This window comes from Haliaeetus leucocephalus, unplaced genomic scaffold (genome assembly GCF_000737465.1).
Source record: "Haliaeetus leucocephalus isolate CR32 unplaced genomic scaffold, Haliaeetus_leucocephalus-4.0 Scaffold228, whole genome shotgun sequence".
NCBI lineage: Eukaryota > Metazoa > Chordata > Aves > Accipitriformes > Accipitridae > Haliaeetus > Haliaeetus leucocephalus.
This window is the reverse complement of record NW_010972664.1, coordinates 11,882,555-11,901,593: the sequence shown is the minus strand read 5'-3', so window position 1 is coordinate 11,901,593 and position 19,039 is coordinate 11,882,555. Positions and strand designations below refer to the sequence as shown.

The following is a 19,039-nucleotide window of genomic DNA, read 5'->3' as shown; positions in this document are numbered from 1 at the left end:
CGCTGCTGTGCCCATGCTGCGCCCTGTCAGCGTTTAAAAACGTATTTAAACGTTGTGTGTCTCTCGCTGGTTGTGTTAATGACGTTTGCTTTCAGGTTTGGAAAGGGTAAAATGCAAATCAAGCGCTGAACTTAGTTCTTTGCAGAACAGAGCGCTTTCAGGTGTGACCACCCCCCATCACTTTGTAGATGTTGAGATTTGTTTTGTAAAACTTAATTTTGCACCTCAGTTACCTGAGGCCTCTCAGTATATTGCCCTGAAATATACTCGTCCAAGAACCTTGAATATGTTTCATGTGATATAACTCTGGCCTGTAACATTTGCCAAATGCATTTCTTCAAAAGTTCTTATGCCTGCAGTTATTTCTTCTTGCCTTTTACCTACTTTTTGCGGTGGCTGTAGGTTAAATTAAAAGGGGTTTTTTTGGGTTTTTTGTTTTTTTTTTTTAATTTCAGGTATTAGTCTTTTCTTGTTTAAACTTACAGTTCTTATAGGTCACATGTTAAGTACCCAGCCTCGGCCCAGGTGAGAACTGGCTACCACAACTACTTTAAAAGTGAATTTCAGTTGTGTTGTGTTTTGCCACAGAGCCCTGTAGCTGGATTTTTTTGAACGTTACATTTCAATGCACTGTCATTGTGCTATGATGCGTGGTGTTTTCTTACCAACCTGGGAGGAGTAATTTTATTAGTGTGGAAATAAAATAGATTTAATTTCCATCAGTCTTCAGGAACCTAGATGGAACCTCACTTTCACAAACTACTGTGCGTTGTCTGAAAAACTGCAAAATTCTGGTACTAGTATTCTCGTTCAGCGTACAAGGAACCAGAGATTACCTTAGTTATCTCACTGTCTGCATTTCTGTCAATTTTCTGTTCGTGGGAAACGTTTGAAAGCTTGCATAGTCTTCAAAATAACAATGTGTTCTCTGACCAAATCGTGTGAACTACCCATTTGATGCAGAAATTAAGATTCACATTCCATATTCAGAAGAACCATAAAAGATTTGTCTGGTTCTTCTTTCTCTGTGTAATCTTGCTTCCAAGAAGATGGGTGGATGGCTAATTTTGAAATATCCCAGAGCTTTTCAAAAGGTGAATGAAACCAAGCTCAGCTTTTGATAAGCGAAGGTGCTGTATGGTGACACGAAGCAGGAAGCCCTAAATGATTTCATGTTCAATGAACTTACTTTGAAGTTAAGGCTAGCTGCATCTCAGGAAGTATAGGTGAAATGCATTGTGTGCAAGAAACTTTGTATTTCTTGAAGCACTTAGAGTTCCTAAACATCTTGAAGGTACTTGAACAATATTAATAATTTCATTTGGAAGAAAAAGCTGCATCCTTTTCATCAAGCTCAAGTAATTTATACGAAGTTCCAAGCAGTCATCGATACTGGAAGTAGGGATTACAAGGTAGCAAGGCCCTCATTAAAAACAGCACCGTTTTTTAAACATGTTCCCAAGTCTTTGAGTATCTTCTATGTCTAATATGATTAGGTCAGATTTCAGTCTCCAAACAAACTTTTAAGTCTTTGCATTTCATTTAGGCTTGTCTTGTACTGTGTTTGGAGGTGCTGGTCAGGAGTTTAAGAAATGGCATAGATTTGGGTTTTAACTGTGAGAAGCAACTGCTAATTTAAATTTCTTTACTTGCAGAAGCCATTCATGCCATTTTGGTTTACAGCCAAAATGTAGAAGAACTTCTGAAACGCAGAAAAGTCTATCGAGAAATAATTTTTAAGTATTTGGCAGCACAAGGAATTCCAATGCCTCCTTCCTCTGAGAAACATCTACTCATTGATAGTGTAAAGCAGTACTGGAGTGGGCAGCTCACAACACATGCCTCAGAGTCAGGGGACAGAAAACCGCACACACAGGTGAGTGCTGCTTTCTGCAAGACCTGAGGATGCTTAGCGTTGCTTTTGCAGGATAACCAGTCTAAATGTTCTAATGTACATCCAAAATGTGGCTCTTCACCTGTATGTAGGAAGGTCCTGAATCTCTTTAACTCTTGGTTTGTTTGGTTTTGATTGGATTTTTTTATTAAAATTACATCACTGAAAGGTGTCTGTGCCAATGTATCACTTGCAGAGCATAGTCTTCTGCTCTGTCTTGCAAAGTATATTAGTGCATTTGTGTGGGGTCTTCTCTATGCTTTTAATTTTTGTTGTACTGTAAGCTAAAATAGAGGGTATTCACAAATAATTCTGTGGATTCAAGGACAGCTGAAAACAGTTTTAATGGTACAGGAACCCTCCATAGCCCCTTGCCGTTTTTTAGTGTGGTGGATCTTCTTAAACTTTTGGTATAGATCTGGGATTTCCAGTCATCCTCCAGCCACACCAGGCACTAGAGATACCATTGGTAGGGCACATCCTAGAGCACAGCAAAGAGATGCTGTCGACAGTAGATCATAGGGTGAAAACATCTGTCAGACTGTGGTCTAAAATGTTGCAGGGGAGGGAGGGAATGGAGAGAAACTGCCTTTTTCTAAGTGGCCTTGATCTACTTCTAGAGACAGTGCAATCGAAGTAGCACTGTCTGTAAGCTGCTTTCCTTCTTACCTCTTGCAGTTAGAGTGCAGAATGGATTTTAGCGAATTTTTATACCATTGAAATGTAAAGTTTATAGCAGTGCCAGGTCCGTGTCATTTTTATCCCTTGATATTAGTAACACTTAATACAGTGTAACTAAATATGTTTTGGCCAATTACAGGTTATTTTGAAGTTCAGAGTCTTGTCATTTAGCAAATCCTCATGGTGTAATGAACTTTCAGTGGTTTATTTGTCTTGGATCTTTACCATGTAGTTCTAAATAGCCACCTTGCTCTTTCAAGTGTTGCACTTCGGAGACCTCGCGGGCAACAGCCCCACCAGCTGGACTGTTAGAGCTCTGTAGCTGTCGATAGCCTACTGCACTGAGCTTTCTTTCAGGGATTAACTGATGAGAATTATGATTTAGCTGAGAGTGGTTTTCAAAACAATTTTTTGTGTGCATACTTTGGGAAAAAGAAAAAATGTTGCTTTTGCAAGAATACTTCCCACGTATTACCCCGTAGTGAAGTTTTATGATTGAAGGTAAGTAAATTAAATTCTCCAAAGTACTTGAAACACATTCACAAGGAATGAGAAATTCAGCTGGTTTATTTATGACATACATCTTTCTTTGCCTTTGTTTTCTCTTAATTCTTGTGGACCTCACCATTTTGAAGTAATGGATAACATGAACCTATGTAACAGAATTAGAACTTAATTACAGTTTATTGTGAAACAAATGCAGCGTTTCTATATAGAAGTCTTTAAACTTTTCATACTTAATTACTTAATACTTACTTAAAACCTACTTAATTTAATACTTACTAGACTTTGATGTTAGCAAGCTTGACATTTGATTTATTTCTAGAAGTCTTGCTGTCAAGTTGCAAATACTGAGAAGCCCTACAAAGTAACAGTACATTTAGTTCTTGTTCAAAAAACACGTCACCTGACAGTTGGAAGTCATGTATCTTTACATTGGAAAGTTTGGATGATTTTTCTTAAGTTAAAAATCTTACCTATTGTAAGAGAAACCAGAGGATAAATAAACTACATATGTACAAATTAAATAGGCTCACAGGACTGTTACTTGAGCATCTGATTGTTGCCTTTTACAGTGATGCTTCCTTTAGAAAGAAGTGTCCTCTAAACCAAAATGTGTTTTTATAATCAACTTAAAAACCTGTCTTAAATATCTTAATTGCTAAGCAACTTGTTTCCTAAATGTTTGTGCTTAAATTTTGCTATTCTTTTACACATAGTTGTAGACATGCCAAGAATTCAAATACAAGGAATAGATTTTTTTTTTTTCTTAGCTTGACCCATAATAGTATCTAAAAAATCTTACTGCTTACTTTGTTGCACTACATATTTAGTGATACAACACTTGGAGTGGTTTGTCACCCTCTTCTGATGTGGTTTTAATAACATGACCATTGGTTGCTCACTGAGACTTTTGCTACTTACTGTGAATTTGGCTTCAAAACATTATACCCACCACTCTGTTGTCAGCCTCAGCAACCCGTCATTAAACTTAAATATTGTTTAGAAGTATTTCTTATCCCCCTACATCTTAGATGTATTTTAGGAGTGTGTGTATGTCATTTTCTGTGAAACAAGATAAAAAAGGGCACAAGTGGCTTGTCCATAACCTATAGGGAACTAGTGGAAGATGTGTTTTGAGTAGTGTCATGCTCTCTTTAACTGGCCCATTCTTCTCTAAGGCTTCTAGACAAGAATCTTTGACCGAGCCTTTTCAAATTATTCTTTGAAGGTTTGGCTGTCAGCTAGGAATGTTTACTTTGTGTCACTACTTAAAAATACTTTCTCAGCAAGATTCAGTGTTGAACAAAGGATTTTGTGGCAGTCTGAAGGAAGGATTTTATGACAGACTGAACGAAGAGGCCTTTATTGCCAGAGTAAGCCTATGCTGCTATGTGAAAATCCGTGCAGCCCTCCTATCCCAATGTCACATTGTGTCAGTCTGTTTTAAGTGATCAGTTGTACAATTAGAAAAGTAACTGAGATTTCTCAAGACTTTTGTCTATTTTGGAGGAGCAAGGGTAACATATGTTATGGTTTTCTTTGATTTGGACTCTTTTCCTATTAGAAATATGCTGAAGACTACAAAAAGCACTCATGAAAGTGACCAAGCATCTTTTGGATGATTTTTGTCAGTCTTGCTGCAAAACAGGGCTAAATTCAGACACGTGATCTGGTGGAGAATAAGTTCTGGAACACATTAAATCTTTGAGTTTCAGTTCTTCCTGTGTTAGTTGTGCATTTTGTTAGCGTATTCCACTGACATAGGTAAAATAACCCCATAAATCAGAAGTGTTCTGTTGGCGTCAGGTATTAGGATGTGTATATTCAAAATGTGACTTCCTGATAAGTACTATTTGTTCTTGTCAGCTAAATGAAGATGCAGAAATCAACACAGTTCACAGAATTAAAAGGTACCAAAAAGAAGAGACTGAAGGCAACGTGAAACAGGAAGAACATGTCAACATAATTGCTTCTTTATAAGCACTTTTTAGTAAATTGATACACCTTAATATGAGATTAGCTTTTCAGTTGGGTCTGTATCCTTCTTGTTTTTCTGTAACCTTCTTTGGAAATGTAAAGGCCAGTGAAAATTTACTAACCCAGGCACTTTTTACTCAACAGAAATTTTGTCTCTCAGTGTGAGAATCTTGGTCTTATGGAAGTCTTTAAAAAATCCTTGCCTTGCTCTTTCAGTAGAACCAGGATTTTCCTCTTTGTTTATAAATCGTAGACCAAGACAAAACTGAAGGACTATTCTAACTGTAATTCAAAGAACCTGCCCTGTTTCTCTAGATAAGATAATCATGATCTTAAAAATAAATGAGATTTTACTTTGTTGTTTTTCTATAGGCTCTCTGTCTCAGAACACTTTAGGAAGACTTAGAATGTTTAAAATAAGTATTTACATGTTTTTATGTTGTTCTAAGTGGTAAACTCGCATGTTAAGGCTAAATAGTTCTAAGAAAAAAAATGTGCTTGATTGCAGAGTCATGGAGAGAGACAAAAGTCACTGCAAGATGACATTCACGATCTAGGAGAAGAATTCTGTCAATGGTTCTTTGCACTCCTGAATTCTCAACATCCCTTGGGAGTAAAATCTGAAGAAAGATGGGGACCAGAGCATTTTTGGGAGGATGCCAAAATGAAGTTCTGTTACAACACATTAGAAAAAAACACGGAAGAATATGTTGGTTCAGAAATGGTGAGCCTTCGTCTGCTCTCATTGGTTAAAGAAGAATATCTTCTATTCAACCCTAATTTGCGTGCCAACGGACTGAAATGTGCCATGTCTCGGCATGGGTTAGTACTGGTAGCAGTGGCTGGCACGGTACATAGAGACAACACTTGTTTGGGCATGTTTGAACAAATTTTTGGACTCATTAACTGTCCCATTAGGGAGAATACCTGGAAAATAAAAGTTGTGAATCTTAAAATAGTTGGACAGAATGCTCTGGAGCCTGGGATGCAAATTGAAAAACCCTCCATAAAATATGAGCCAAACCAACTGCAAGAGTTGTACGATGGGAAGGAACTGACTGTGTTCGAACCTCAGAAATTCTGAGCAATTTTTTCACAACTGAGTAACTGGGTGAGGGGGAAAATATACAGCACTTGTAGTACATAGTTGAATATTGAAATGATTGCGACCATGTGATGATGTCTCTTTTTTGAGTCAGATTTGCTGGACAACAAACTGAGATACAGAGTCTTAAATATTAATACAGGTGATGCTTTTGGGCACCTTTCCCAGAGCTAACAAATGTTTCAGAGTATTACTTTAGATTTTGTACTGCAGTTAGGAATGGAGCTAGTTTGGTTATTCTTGGTTACAAAACATGGTTATGTTTAAATACGGGTTGGCAGCAGTATGTAATGAGCTAGATGACTTGGGGTTCACAAACTGCAGGTTGTTTCTCTTCAGGCCACCAGTTTAAACTCTTACCTGAGTTGTAACAGGAAGTCATTGCATCAGACTTTTTGAAAATGGAATTGATGAGTGTCTAAATGGACATGTAAGTCCCAAGAAAACCATCTGCCGCTTCAGGAGTTTTTGGAGAGAACAGACAACGTGAATGGAGACTGCTGCCATTTATGTTCTAAATGTGGTTCCGTCACTGAGCAATAGCAGTAGTTTAATGGGACAATGCAGGGAGATTCACATTGTTGAAGTCTTGTTTTTCTTTGGGTTAATAGCTTCCTTTCCTTTTACTTTATGGTTCCAACTTTGTAATGAATACAGACAAACTCTGTTGTTCTGTCTGTGTCCCCAAGCAGACAAATTTGAGATGGTTGCCCAGGCATCCATTTCTAGCACTGACTCTCTTGGATCAAGTAGTTGATTTCATGACTTAGAGCAGCACTGTATGAACCAAATGCTTTGATAATTATTTTGTGTATACTTACAACAGAGTTTTTAATATAATAGTTGTGATTTTTCTATGTTTTCTCAAAATAAGAATTTTATCTACTCTGAGCTGCTTTATTACATAGACTAGAAGTCAATTTGTTAACAATGGGCAGTTAAAACAACAAGTGATATTAAATAATCCAATTAGTGCTTAATAACTGAAATGATTGCCATTGTAGAACTTGAATTTTTTTACTGTTTTTTAAATTTATGAGGGATTAGAGGTGAAATTTTTCCACAGCTTGTGCAGATAGTTTGCGAGTTATAGCTTCAATACAAGCTGTGAAAATGGAAACATTCCCCGTGACATGGGAACAGTTCTTTTGGCTTTGATATGTTTGTCAAAGACAACAAATGGTAAAATTATGGGTGGGTGAGGGAAAACAAGAAGATTCAGGTGTGCACAGAACTTATTCTTATGAACAGTCTGAATCTTGACTTGTCTTAAAAAATTTCTAAAGTAATTTATTTTCTAAGCGAAAGTTCAAATACTGTGTTGGAATGTTCTTTCCCAATAAATAGTTGGGTTGTGGCTTCTTCAGGTACTGCTGTATAATCAATAAAAATCAACCCAGATTTAAAATTTGGAAGAAGCAGTTTCCTTGTATGTGTTGAGAATTACATTCCTCTTCAGGTGAGGACAAAAGCCTACCTAAAGGCCTAAATGGGTACTTTTTCAACATTCAGTATGACAGTCTGTAATTCAATTAAATATTTTGTCATTTGCAGAACTGTACTTTGTAACTGGCAGCATAGCTATTACTTTAGTCAGCATGTTAAATAAATACAAACATGACTGTAGCTTTCATTACTGCTTTAAGCTGATGTGGTGCGGGCAGTCCCGTTCCTCCACTCAGGTGTGTGTCCTTGCTTCCTCCTTGTATCAGCATTAAGGCTTGTACTAACTCTGAACAAGAGGGAGTGGGGACTGATCCCAGTGAAAACCAGCTCATTGTCAGAAACCCTTCAGGCTGATCAGCTCTGTAAGAAGGCTCACCGCACAAGTGCTAGTGTAAGCTTGAGGAACAGAGATGAGAATTTGCCTTTTTTTGGTGACAACCTGAATTTCTGTGGGAATGATCAAATAGCAGTCTTTTAAGTCTTACATTCCAACTGTTTGGAGTATGCTTGATAACTTCAAAATAGTGAAGGAGCGTTGTGGTAAATCAGGTCTTTACTAAGGCTGGTACCTAATGAACTTGTCCTTACTCCTTCAGTTCTCCTACACAAAGTATGCAAGAAAATGTTAAATTGTGACCTCTGTGTAAATCCCTATTCTGTTGCAGGGTGGAGTAGGTGCTGTATGATTTACTGATGACCTGTTGGTGCAGTTGCTGCTCTTGCATTGTTGATCAGGCTGTTAAGAATCTGCATGCATTGGTCTGTGCTCATTAGCTGCTGAATGATAACTGATTTTTGCAGCAGCTAATTTTGTTGTATGCTTATGGGTAACTTCAAATTGTAGTTACCAAGAAGCAGCTGGTATTGGCAGTGGATGGCTGCTGCTGAGCAGCAGTTACCCCAGGCTGCCGCTGCAAAATGCAGGAAATGGTACAGTATCTGCTCTTTGCAATTGCACCACCTGAATATTTGGTAGGCACTGGCAGTCAGCCGATGCTGAGTAACTGTGGTTTTGCAGTTATTAACTGTTACAACCTTTTATCCTGTGATACATCTGACTCTTTTTCTCCAAGGCCTGCATTCCCTCTTTCAAAAACATACTTACTGCTTCTAAATGCATTTTATTTCCACTTGGAAAAAAGGATTCCAGTTTTATAATGGTTCTTCAGGCTCTCCATCTTGCAAGGAGGCAGAACTGGGTTTTGAAAGCTGCTGCCCGACCCAGCTGACCTGTTTGCATTCAGGTTGTAGGGGAGGCAGAGAGGTGGCAGTGCCTCTGCTCCTTGACATTTTGTGTGCGTAGAAGCTTGTTCTTTGTGCCACGTGAGAGTTGTGAGGTTGTAGCTGAAGTACTGCACCATAGGATATCACAGATATTTTTCCGGTGTTCTGATTAGTGTTTATAATAAGTATCCTTACTGGGAGTTCAGAATTCAATTTTCAAATCATTGTCACATTCAGAATTTTTTTTTAAGAGTAGAAAAACGCTAACTGCAGGGCAAGTTTGAGAAGGTACTTTTAGCTTAACCTTGACTTTAATGAAAAAGTTAGGACTTGTTTAAATGGAGTACAGCCAAAAAACTTGAAATATTTATGGAAGTGATTTCATCACTCCCTCTAGCTGCTTCTGTTCAGAGGTGAAGTGACTTTTAGTTGGCTTACCTTTGGAAACAATGGCCATTTTAGTTGCATTTAGCAGATTCAAAAAAATTACATAAAACTTTTAAAAAACTGTTTTCATCAATTTTCCTCTGTATCAGTATTTAGTCAAGGCTGAAGACAAATATTTTCAGTAACAATTTCTTCTATCTATCACTACTACTTAAGCTGAAATGCTAAATTTCTATTTTCCAGGTCTGTCTCTGGAAAGGAATTTGATAGTAAGCAAAATACAGACTTGCAACAAAGCAGGCAGAACTTTCTGAATTGAATAAATGTTGAACAGTGGAAATCGTGACCCTCTTCTAATCAGACACACCAGACAGATTTAATTTTTTTTGCCTCTGTACTAGGAAGCTTGAATGTCTTAAAGCAATATATAAGCAGAACCTCTGTGATCACGCAGGCCAACTACCTTACTCCAGGTTATGCTGTATTGCTTTGGCTGTGCTTTGTCATCTTATGCAGAAGAAGAAAAGTAATCACAAGGAGACCTTACAGAGAGCATTAAATGAGTTCTGACTTGTGTGTGTCTGTGCTCTAAATATCCAGCAGTGCTCAATTGCATGTTATTTTATCAAACTTGTAATAGTAATGAAAGAAATGTCTTTTCTTTGGATGCTCATTTCCTCCATGAAATTAAGTTTTTACGTGTATTTAGGAATTTGTAAAAGGTGTCATACTCTTCATCTGTGTCCTGCTTGGTTAGTAATCTGAGGAGGAAATCTTGAGGTTGATGACTAGTTTTCATCAAAATACTTGCCAGGTTGTGTTTTTTCCCCTCGTAAATTGCAAAGGTAGATGAACATTGCCTTTGCAGACTTCACTGTTTTTCTTAATGTTTCATAATGTACTATTAAGCGAGCTGTCAGTTTGAGGTTTCCTATATCCAGTTCCCTGAACTTAAAAACTCCAATGCTTATTTCAGGTGTTATTTCAAAAGGTGTGGGTTCTTCATTGCTGCTGGAAAGACTATTTCACATCTCAGATTAGCTTTAGTTTATTAGTTCACAAATTTATTGTAATATACTCTGGTGGTGGCTGCAGAAGTAGCTCAGTTATTAAACCATTGGATTGAGGAAAACAATTTGTTTGGAACTGTGATAGTTTTCTCACCTGAAATGTTTGCAAGCAATAGCATTTCTCGCAGTGGCTGCAGAGTACCTACAGTCCTCTTCACATATCTTAATCGAAATTAGGCAGGATGGAAATGACAAAGTTTCCCTGCTAAGTACTCTGTGAAAGTGCAGGCTCTTAACTCTGCAGGGGGTCTGGATGCCTTCAGAAGCATATGGATCTCCTAATTAGTAGTTGTTATTTTGAAATGGGAAGCCAACAGTATGTCGGACGCTAAATGCTGCTAAGGATGTTTCTTCCAGCTAAGGGCCGTACTGGGTTTGCAGATGAGAAGCAAATCCTGCTGCAGGAGGTGGGGGCAGGCAGCTGTCTGCAGGAGAATCAGCTGCACTAACCCATCTTCTGCTCCGCTGTTTGAACAGATGCTCATGCTGTGTTCTTTCAGAAGAGGCTGTCAGACACTATCTTAATGCAGTACACCTTGTAGGCATGGATTTTATGCTTTTCAAATAGTATGAATTTGACTTTATTTGTAAAGTCTTTACTAACTTTTTTTGGCAGTTGAAGTAATTTGCATAAATCAAATGCTTTTTGTGGCCTGTAGCTGAAAACTGATTTAATATGAATTGTATAATTGTTTAAAGAGAGCAACAGATCTAAAGATGGTAATGGAAGCTGTGGAGTAAGTTCATCCTACAGAGTGGTGCCCGGCAGTAACTGGTGGCAGAAGAAATCTTACTGTTAGAAAACGTGAAAGGTGATTGCAGCAGCCAGACTGTATCATTGCAGAGTACTCTATCTTTTCCCTCTCTGTATATTTTATTAAATGTGAAGATCTAAGATTACATATAACGTGCAAATGCAGCTACTTTGCCAGCATGACATTCCTAGGAACTGCAGCGTTTTCTTGAATCGGTCTTCAAGCATCACCTGCTGCAATACTTTTTTTAGCTTGTGACTGATTTCTTGATCTCTTCAAACTAAACTCAGAGAACTCGACAGCTATAACTGTTACATATGAAGAACTGGAGGAGAAGAATGTTTTCTTGAAATATTGTTTTTTCTCCAACTCTCAATTATTTTGGACAAATTGTTTTTTGACAAGTACTTTTGACAAATTCGTTTTAAAGAGTCACAGATATTTATTAGAATGGAGTCTAAAGATGGATGAGTAATGCCACATTCTTGTTAGTTGTTTCCTCTAGTGCACGCTCATACTTGAAATTCAGTGTTGAGGCACTTACAAGACCATGAATGACCTAAGCAGCTAAATAAGGCATTCCAGGTGATGAACCTTAGCATTTCTTTATTATTCTGCTTTTATTTTTTTCCTATTCTAATTGTCTTCATTCTGGCAGGAAATTATCCATGTTCCCTTGTCATGAGACATTGCTGCTTCTTTTTGCATTGCTTGCTGTTTCTTGCAATCCCTTATCTATCTTGATAGCTTGTTCTTTTTCCCTTAAGTGTTTGAGAAGGGTAATTTTGCAAGGTGATCAAGTTCTGTAAAAAGAGAAATACAAGCCTTCGGTAAAGAGAGCAAAAGTCATAGGAGTTGGCCTTTAGCTCATGCAGTGTACTTCACTGTTCAAAGGATTTTGGTTTTGAAGACTTACTGCAGATTGAAAATTTGTTTTTTCAGGAAGCAAAGTAGAAATCCTAAGTTAAACGTAGTGTTTCTTCCCCAGCTTGGAATTAATGGGAACTGCTGTCCACACCTATTTTTCCAGATGTATTTCACTCTGAACTGTCAAGCTCTGGTTTCGAGTCTGATGTATTCACCAACACAGAACATAGGGCTCTCCTTCCTTCTGTACAGTGACGACATGCTTACAGTGTAGTTGGCAATTCAAATACTACTAATAGCAGGGACCATAGTAGCCAGAGACAGGAAAGAGAGAAACTCGTTTAGTCCACCCATCAGTAAAGACTGGTAAAAGATGCGTAAGTAAGGCAATTTCTGTGGGCCCATGTGCAGGAAGGTTGGAGGACGAGGAGCTGGCAACTGATAGCCGTGACCAGAGCAGTGCTTGCTGGAGTGCCTCATTAATCCAGGAGGGGAAGACGTTAAAGGGCAGAATTTTATGTATACTGACAACATTTCCACCGGTGTTAAAATCTTTAATCTGAGATTCCGAGTTTCAGTTTGCGACTGATGTGAAGTTAAGCCTCTCTTGGGAAAGGTTCATTAGCCGGTATGCCATGTAAGTAAACCTGGAATGCGCAGTGATGCCAGTCGATTGCAAGGAATCCTCTTTTTTTGAACTCATTTTCAGCTGTTAGCAGTAGAGAAGAAGGACCTGGCCTAACTGCGGGGGTCGGCCCAGTGCCGTAGTGCTCCCTGCCCTGTCCGCAGGAGATGCGGTTAGGCTGGGTTTAGGCTCAGCAGCCGTGGTGGCCTTTCGGAGTTGTACCTTGCTCAAACCGTGCCCCGGTGCAGGCACAAGCACTCCAGGCTTGCTCTGGAGACGGGGGCAAGGCAGTGCCTGCTTCATCCCTTCCCTTGCTGGCAAGAAAACGGCCTGGCATTGCCGGTGGCTCCCTCGCCTTGATCAGCGGGAAGGCTTGAAGGCAATCCCTCAGCCTTTGGTGAGGATCTGAAGGATGCTTGAAAGATTTCAGCTCATCGGCGGTGTCAAGCTGTGATATTAAGGAACCTGTTGTTCTAGGGTTGTAGAGGGTAACGTTACGGTGATAAGGCAGCTTGCTGGCAATAAAATTTCAGCTGACCTGTTAACAAATGCATTTCTTCTGGCGTCTGCTTCCCTATTTTTTTTTCCAGAATGCCTAGCTCGAGTGGCTGGGATCCTGAAGGCGGCACAGTTGCTGTTTCTCAGTATTGTTTGTAACTGCAAATCTTAATCACCTCTCGGGCCCAGCGAGAGGAGGGTCGCCCTCATTCAGAGGTAGTCCATAGCCCTCTGTGTCATGCTGTGTTCAAACTGTTCCTTCTCCCCCCCCGCCCCCCCATTCCCCAGCCCTTATTGAAAATGCCAAGGAAACAGGCAAATTAAATATACTCTTGCTTTGATGAACTTATAGAGAGAACGAAAATATAAAATTAATTGAGATTGTTGCCAGCAGTAATTACCCTTACAGGGGCTCTTCAGAGACATGGATTAGAACAAAGCAGAGGCTTCTGCGATAGCCTAATTTGTGCAGAGAGGCAGTGGTTCAAGCTGTACTGGCTTCAGTTGTAAAATTGCAGTAAAAAGCATCCAGAAAGTCATTAGCTGTCAAAGCAGCTGTAGTTGTTTTTAATATAGGTAGTTGCGGAGCTTGCCAGGCAGGTTTATGCAGTTAGAAAGGAGAGGGGGAATGGCACGTAGCCTGATGGTTTCTCTGTTCTGCTCTTTGGTCTGGTTGGCCCCTGCTCTGAAGAGGCAGGCATCTGCTGGAAGGAGCAAGGGACATGTAATGCCTGCACACCCGCCTCTTCTCTGCACTCTGAGAGCATACTTGCAAGGGGAATAACATCATGGTGTACGTGTCGCCATAAATCACTCGTTTTAAAACCAGTAAAAGCCAAAGCTTCTCATCTAGATGAGATTTTGGTGCCTTGCCAGCGTTTTCCTGCATGAGACTATTGAGAGAAAGGAAGCAGTGATTTTTTTAAGATCTTGACCATGATTTAACAAAACAAAGGAGAGGCTCATCTTTGATCTTGGAGCTTTCTCCCTCCTGAGCTGCTGAAGTCTGCCACAAGCTTGGTGGCTTGTGTCTGAGAACTTCGAAAGAAGAAAAAGAGTAGTTACTGTCCCTAATAATGGGCAGGAGCAGCTTTCAGGCAAGGAATGAGTGAATAGACTAGGGCTCCTCCACCGGGACAGGCGGCAGCCGGGCATAGTAACTCCCCGCCTCCTCCCCTGTAAGAATTGGGGAATTGAGTAAAACTTGCAGGTGGCAGGTAGAAAAAAGGAGATGCTTCTTTCTACTTTGTTAAGTGTCAGGGAAGAGTTTTCAATCTTTGTATTTTTCCTTTTCTTTTAATGTATCCTCTGCGCTTTTGCCACTCATTTTCTTTGCGTCATATCTAGTCGGATCGCAATATCTCAGCTCTCTGGACAGGCCTTTTCAGTCTTCAGATGTATTGGGACTTGTTTGAGGAGACCTAAGTGCTCTACTTCCTTTCAACTACACAAACGAATGGGGGTGGTGGTGGGGGGAAGCAGCTCCTGTGGCAAAAATAATAATAGATAATTGGTCTATTTATGACAACTGTCTTTTGCATGTTGGCATTTCCAGCTTCTTCCTCTCTCTCAAGTTATTCATCAAAGGTAACAGGGTGTGACCAGGTCTTCTCTTGTAACATACAAAGCTTTAATCCCCTGTGAAGAAGCACGTCCTGTGGCCAGTGCAGATCCCATCATGACATGAATCTGCTCTTTGTATCACAACTGAGGCACCAGGAATTCCCTTCAGTGAAACGCCAGTGAAATTAAGGAGCAGTCGACATAGAGGTATTGGTGGAATTTGTCTCAGTCTGCATTGGAAGCCTACAGAAAATTATTGCAAGTGTCCACTGAAGCAGCCTCGCTAACTCTTAAGTGAGCTATTTGCATAGCTGTGTTATAATTCCAAAATACCAAACCAAGTGTTTGATTTTTTCTCTCAGCAAATTGCAGAAGCTCACAAGCATATGGAAAAACATGTTTTTACATTCTGTCTTGACAGCTATCACAGCCCATTGGTACCAAAAAGGCTATTTTAGATACTCCTTATTGTCATTGGATCATCTAGGTAACGTGGGTGAGTGTTGCACTTAGATTTCTGCTGTGTCTAGCTGGTTTTGTCCGAGAGTGAACCATCTACAGCGTCCTGAGTGCTTCCGCTGTAGGAAACATTTTACTGCAAGTCAGGAGGCTGTTTCTGAAGAAAATTTCATGTTTGCTGCCACACACGCAATCAGTGTGTTTTGATTCACATTACAAAGCACCCTTGGAGCGTGCACTTTTTCCCTTCGGACAAAACCCAACTAGAGAGATCCTCCAGCCCTGCCCCTAAGGCACCCTGCTGGCTGTGAGGCAGTCAGTCCACAGGACCAGCCTGGAGCTAGCTGGCAGTAAACCCCCTCAACGTATGTATAGTTTGTGTGCTGGCAGCATCTCGGCAACAGCTGTTTCATGCTCCTCTTCCACGGCACTGTTTGCTAATGTAAACACAGCTTAAGGGTTTTGAAAATGGTATTGTAGCCTCCTCAGGACTGAATTAAATTAGTTTTCATCATAATACATTTTTAAAATGTGCGTATAGATGTACATACATATTTTTAACAAGTCTTTCTCTCACTTTCTAGCATTTCCCTTACTAGAATTATATTTCAAATGGAGCAATTGTCAGTTCCTCTTTAACAGCAATAAGCATAAGACATCATGTCAGTACTTGTTCATCTATTCCTTTTTCTCAGTTCATTAGTATTATTTATTGCACGGCTGGATTTTGAGTATTAATGAATTCTTCTCAAAGTTTGCATTTTTTATTGAAATAAATTGATCCTTTTAATATCTCTTCAGTAATTATGGGTTTAGATATATTTGCACAGTGCCCTAACTCTAACAAGATTAGTGGCGAGAAAATCCCATTCTGAAGATTAATGTGATGTATTGAGTTGAACTTTAGGATTTTGCTCTGGTGTTTTCATTATGGAAGTTTAATACAGAAAAACACTTGGTCTTCAATTACTTGCTAGCTGACGTGCATCTGACATGCTCAGATGAATAGCCATTTTTTTCTGAAATTAGAAACTTTAGCTTACGAGCTGCAAACACTTTAAACATTGTTATTAGAAATAGTTGTTATGGCACTAAAAGGATCTCAATGTTTTCAATTTCCAATTCAATTTTCAATTTCATCTGTGGCACGTGTTATCACACCTGGGACAGACTGACAGTGGCCAAACTATAAGCTCTCTGTACTGGCCTGTCGCAAAGGAGATAGTGGTGTATGCATCCTCATCGGCTACAATTTCGGCAAAGACCGTGAAACGTGTGCACCCTTTATGCCTCAGCTAGAGGGGTTATGAGGACTGAATTTACCTGTTGCACCTTAGCCACTGACTACTAAGGGTAATGTAAAGGAATGTGAAGTTGAAATACTTTACACACCTGCCTTGCTGATGCCTGATGTTGTTGTGTAGTTCTTTGTGTGTTTTAGATTTGCACCTCTGTAAAAGATTTGTATGCAATAGGATAAAATAAGCTGGAAGCCTTCTAAGGTAAGGGCAAATTTAATTTGGGATTATGTGTCATGGTCAAAACTGTCTTGATTTGAGGAATTTTTGTGCGACTGCATTTGCTGGCAATTAACACAGTTTGAATTGCTGATTTGAGGGTTGAGAAGAAGGAAAACAAATGAAAAAACCCACTTAAGGAAACTCCTTCCTCCTCCTTCCCAGGGTCAGCCTCAGTCGAACACCTTCCTGGCCTCCCCTTCCCTTGCTTTTGCCGCGCGCTTCCCTGAGGGGTGCCCCTGCCCTCGCGTGGGTGGCCAGCGAGCCGCGGTCCCTCCGGGATGTCTCTACCCCAGCGTGGGGGGCTGGCTGCGGGCCCTGCCCCAGTGGGTGCCCTCAGCTGTGCCCCCCTTTTGGCACGGAGCACCTCCTGCCAAGCGTGTCCCAGCTGGGGCCCCAACGACGTCCCCTTCCGTGGGTCTCCTGCGTCCCCCCGGGTGTTGCCAGCCCCTTGCAGCCGCCACTCTCTGAACTGCGTCTGAGCTGGGGTGCCGTGGGTTCCCCTGCCTGCCCGCGGACCTATTTCTACGGTAAAACCGGTATCCGAGCGGCTGAGCCTGTGACAGAAACCGATGGGTACCTGACAGAGTGCTACCATGGGGCATGTGACTTTGCAGCTACTATAATAATCATAAAAGTCTCTTTTCGGCCGTCTTCAACAACTGCTTTCCCCAGACATAAAGGCGAGTAGGAGAATGATATACAATTTACTTTGATGTCAGTGAAGGGTTAATAGTGAGGACAAGGGCTTTTGGAAGAACAGAAGGGCAAATTCTTCCCCAGGTGAGCTGAATTTCAGTGCTGGTTGGTCTTCCATATTATTGGCCCAAACTGGGATTTTCTTGTGAATCTGTCAGGTTTTACGGTCAGAGCCCAGGGTGCCCGGCTCGTGAGCTCACCGAGTGCTGCAGCACAGGTGAGAAGAAAGTGAGCGACAAGACAGCACTTGCTTCAGCCCAGCGTGCCACCCGTTTACAGCTGGCTGGTAAACAAGGACCTGCATGTGTAAGCAGCGTCACTGGTGTACTGAGCAGTGACAATCAAACACTTGGATCATAAAAGTATTCTGTTAAAGCATTCTAATTAAAGCAACGTTGGAGGTTTTTGCATCGGGGAAAACCAACCACAAGCAATTTTGCACTGGGATTGTGAACACCGTGTTTGCCCTAATGCTTTTACATACAAAACTGAGGGCTTTGATTCAAGCCTAAAGAAAGTTGGATGCTCACAAGCTATAGCTGACAAACTTTGGCAGCCAACTGACACTGCTGAGTGTGATGTATATAATTTTTTTAAACCCTGTCATGGAAAATATCTGGCTGCGGGCTCTAAGTAATCGAAGGCTCCACAGGGAGAAACTGGTCTGTAGATGACTGCTTTCGGTGGTCCCGTGACCCAAGCGATGGCTGCGCAGCTCCTTGGAAAAGACCACCGACCCTGTCCTCCAACAGCCCTGGCAGAGGTAAGAGTCTCTTGTCATCCTGAAACGCGTTTCTTGCATGTGCGACTCCACACGAAGATAGTTGCTAAGCAAAAGCATCCTGCAGCTTGCTTGTAATGTACCGGTTCCTTCTGCACAAAGAAATAAGCTGTGATTTCTCATGTCCTGGAAGGCAGAAGCATTCTATATATTTGGAAGTTTAATTAGTAACTATGCCATGTTGCAATTGCAAGGAGGTGGTGCAGTTACCTAGGCAGTGTTTTGGGACAGCTACGTGAGTCTGACTAACTTGCTTGTACACAGAGTGCCCGAAATCTGGGCTTGGCATCAGAAAGCACATGTTATATCCCACGGTGTGCTTCCCTTGGCTTCATGCACCCTGTGGAAGGCTGGAGAGAATTAGAGGCCTTGTATTTTCCTATCTGCTTACTGTAACTAAAGCATTAAAAATTAGGGAATAGGCTTAAAAGAAAATTATTTTTACTTCCATTATTTTCTAGTTCTCACCCCTTTAACTGGCATACTGAATACATTTCCAGGTTGTTTCCCTTACTATGTTGTTTTGGTTTTTTTCTCCTCAACACAAGAGAAAGATTTAGCTACAAAAGGAAGATGGATTAACCCTTTCACCTTGAAATGCTGAGCTCTTTGCTTCACTTCCAGATTCCTTCTGCTCCCAGTGTCCCCACAAGCTAGTAATACATTCCATGCTGACAGATCCCTAACATTTTCAGTGTGCAAAAGGGAAATGGTAGTCCTGGAAAGTTGTTCCTCTTTTCCCAGTCCCAGTGTTTTTTTAAAGAAAGTTTCTGCTTCTCTGAGCTAGTTTTCTGTTCCCTCAAGAGGGAAGATGTCTCTGCACTTCCTCCCACTGCGTGTGGGGTGCTTAGTGCAGCATCATTAACATGGAGAGTCTTCTGTTGCACTATGGACCGTGGTTCACTCCAGTAAGAAAATGGCTTGCATATCTGTCCTGGATCCATTGGAAAAAAAAATTCCATCACCTAACGGGAATATTCTTTTGTG

The 19,039-nt window shown here is 40.6% G+C and overlaps 1 protein-coding gene across 1 annotated transcript in view; it reads left to right on the top strand.

The window, feature by feature from the left end:
* LOC104831607 (chromosome unknown open reading frame, human C3orf38) overlaps positions 1-7,318 on the top strand; it is a 7,569-nt gene extending 251 nt beyond the window's left edge. Inside the window, exons 2-3 of the mRNA XM_010567285.1 lie at positions 1,656-1,876; positions 5,565-7,318. Coding sequence (XP_010565587.1) covers positions 1,656-1,876; positions 5,565-6,140 — 797 coding nt within the window. The 3' untranslated portion in view covers positions 6,141-7,318. The remainder of the gene's footprint in view (positions 1-1,655; positions 1,877-5,564) is intronic.
* Positions 7,319-19,039: the final 11,721 nt, after the last annotated feature.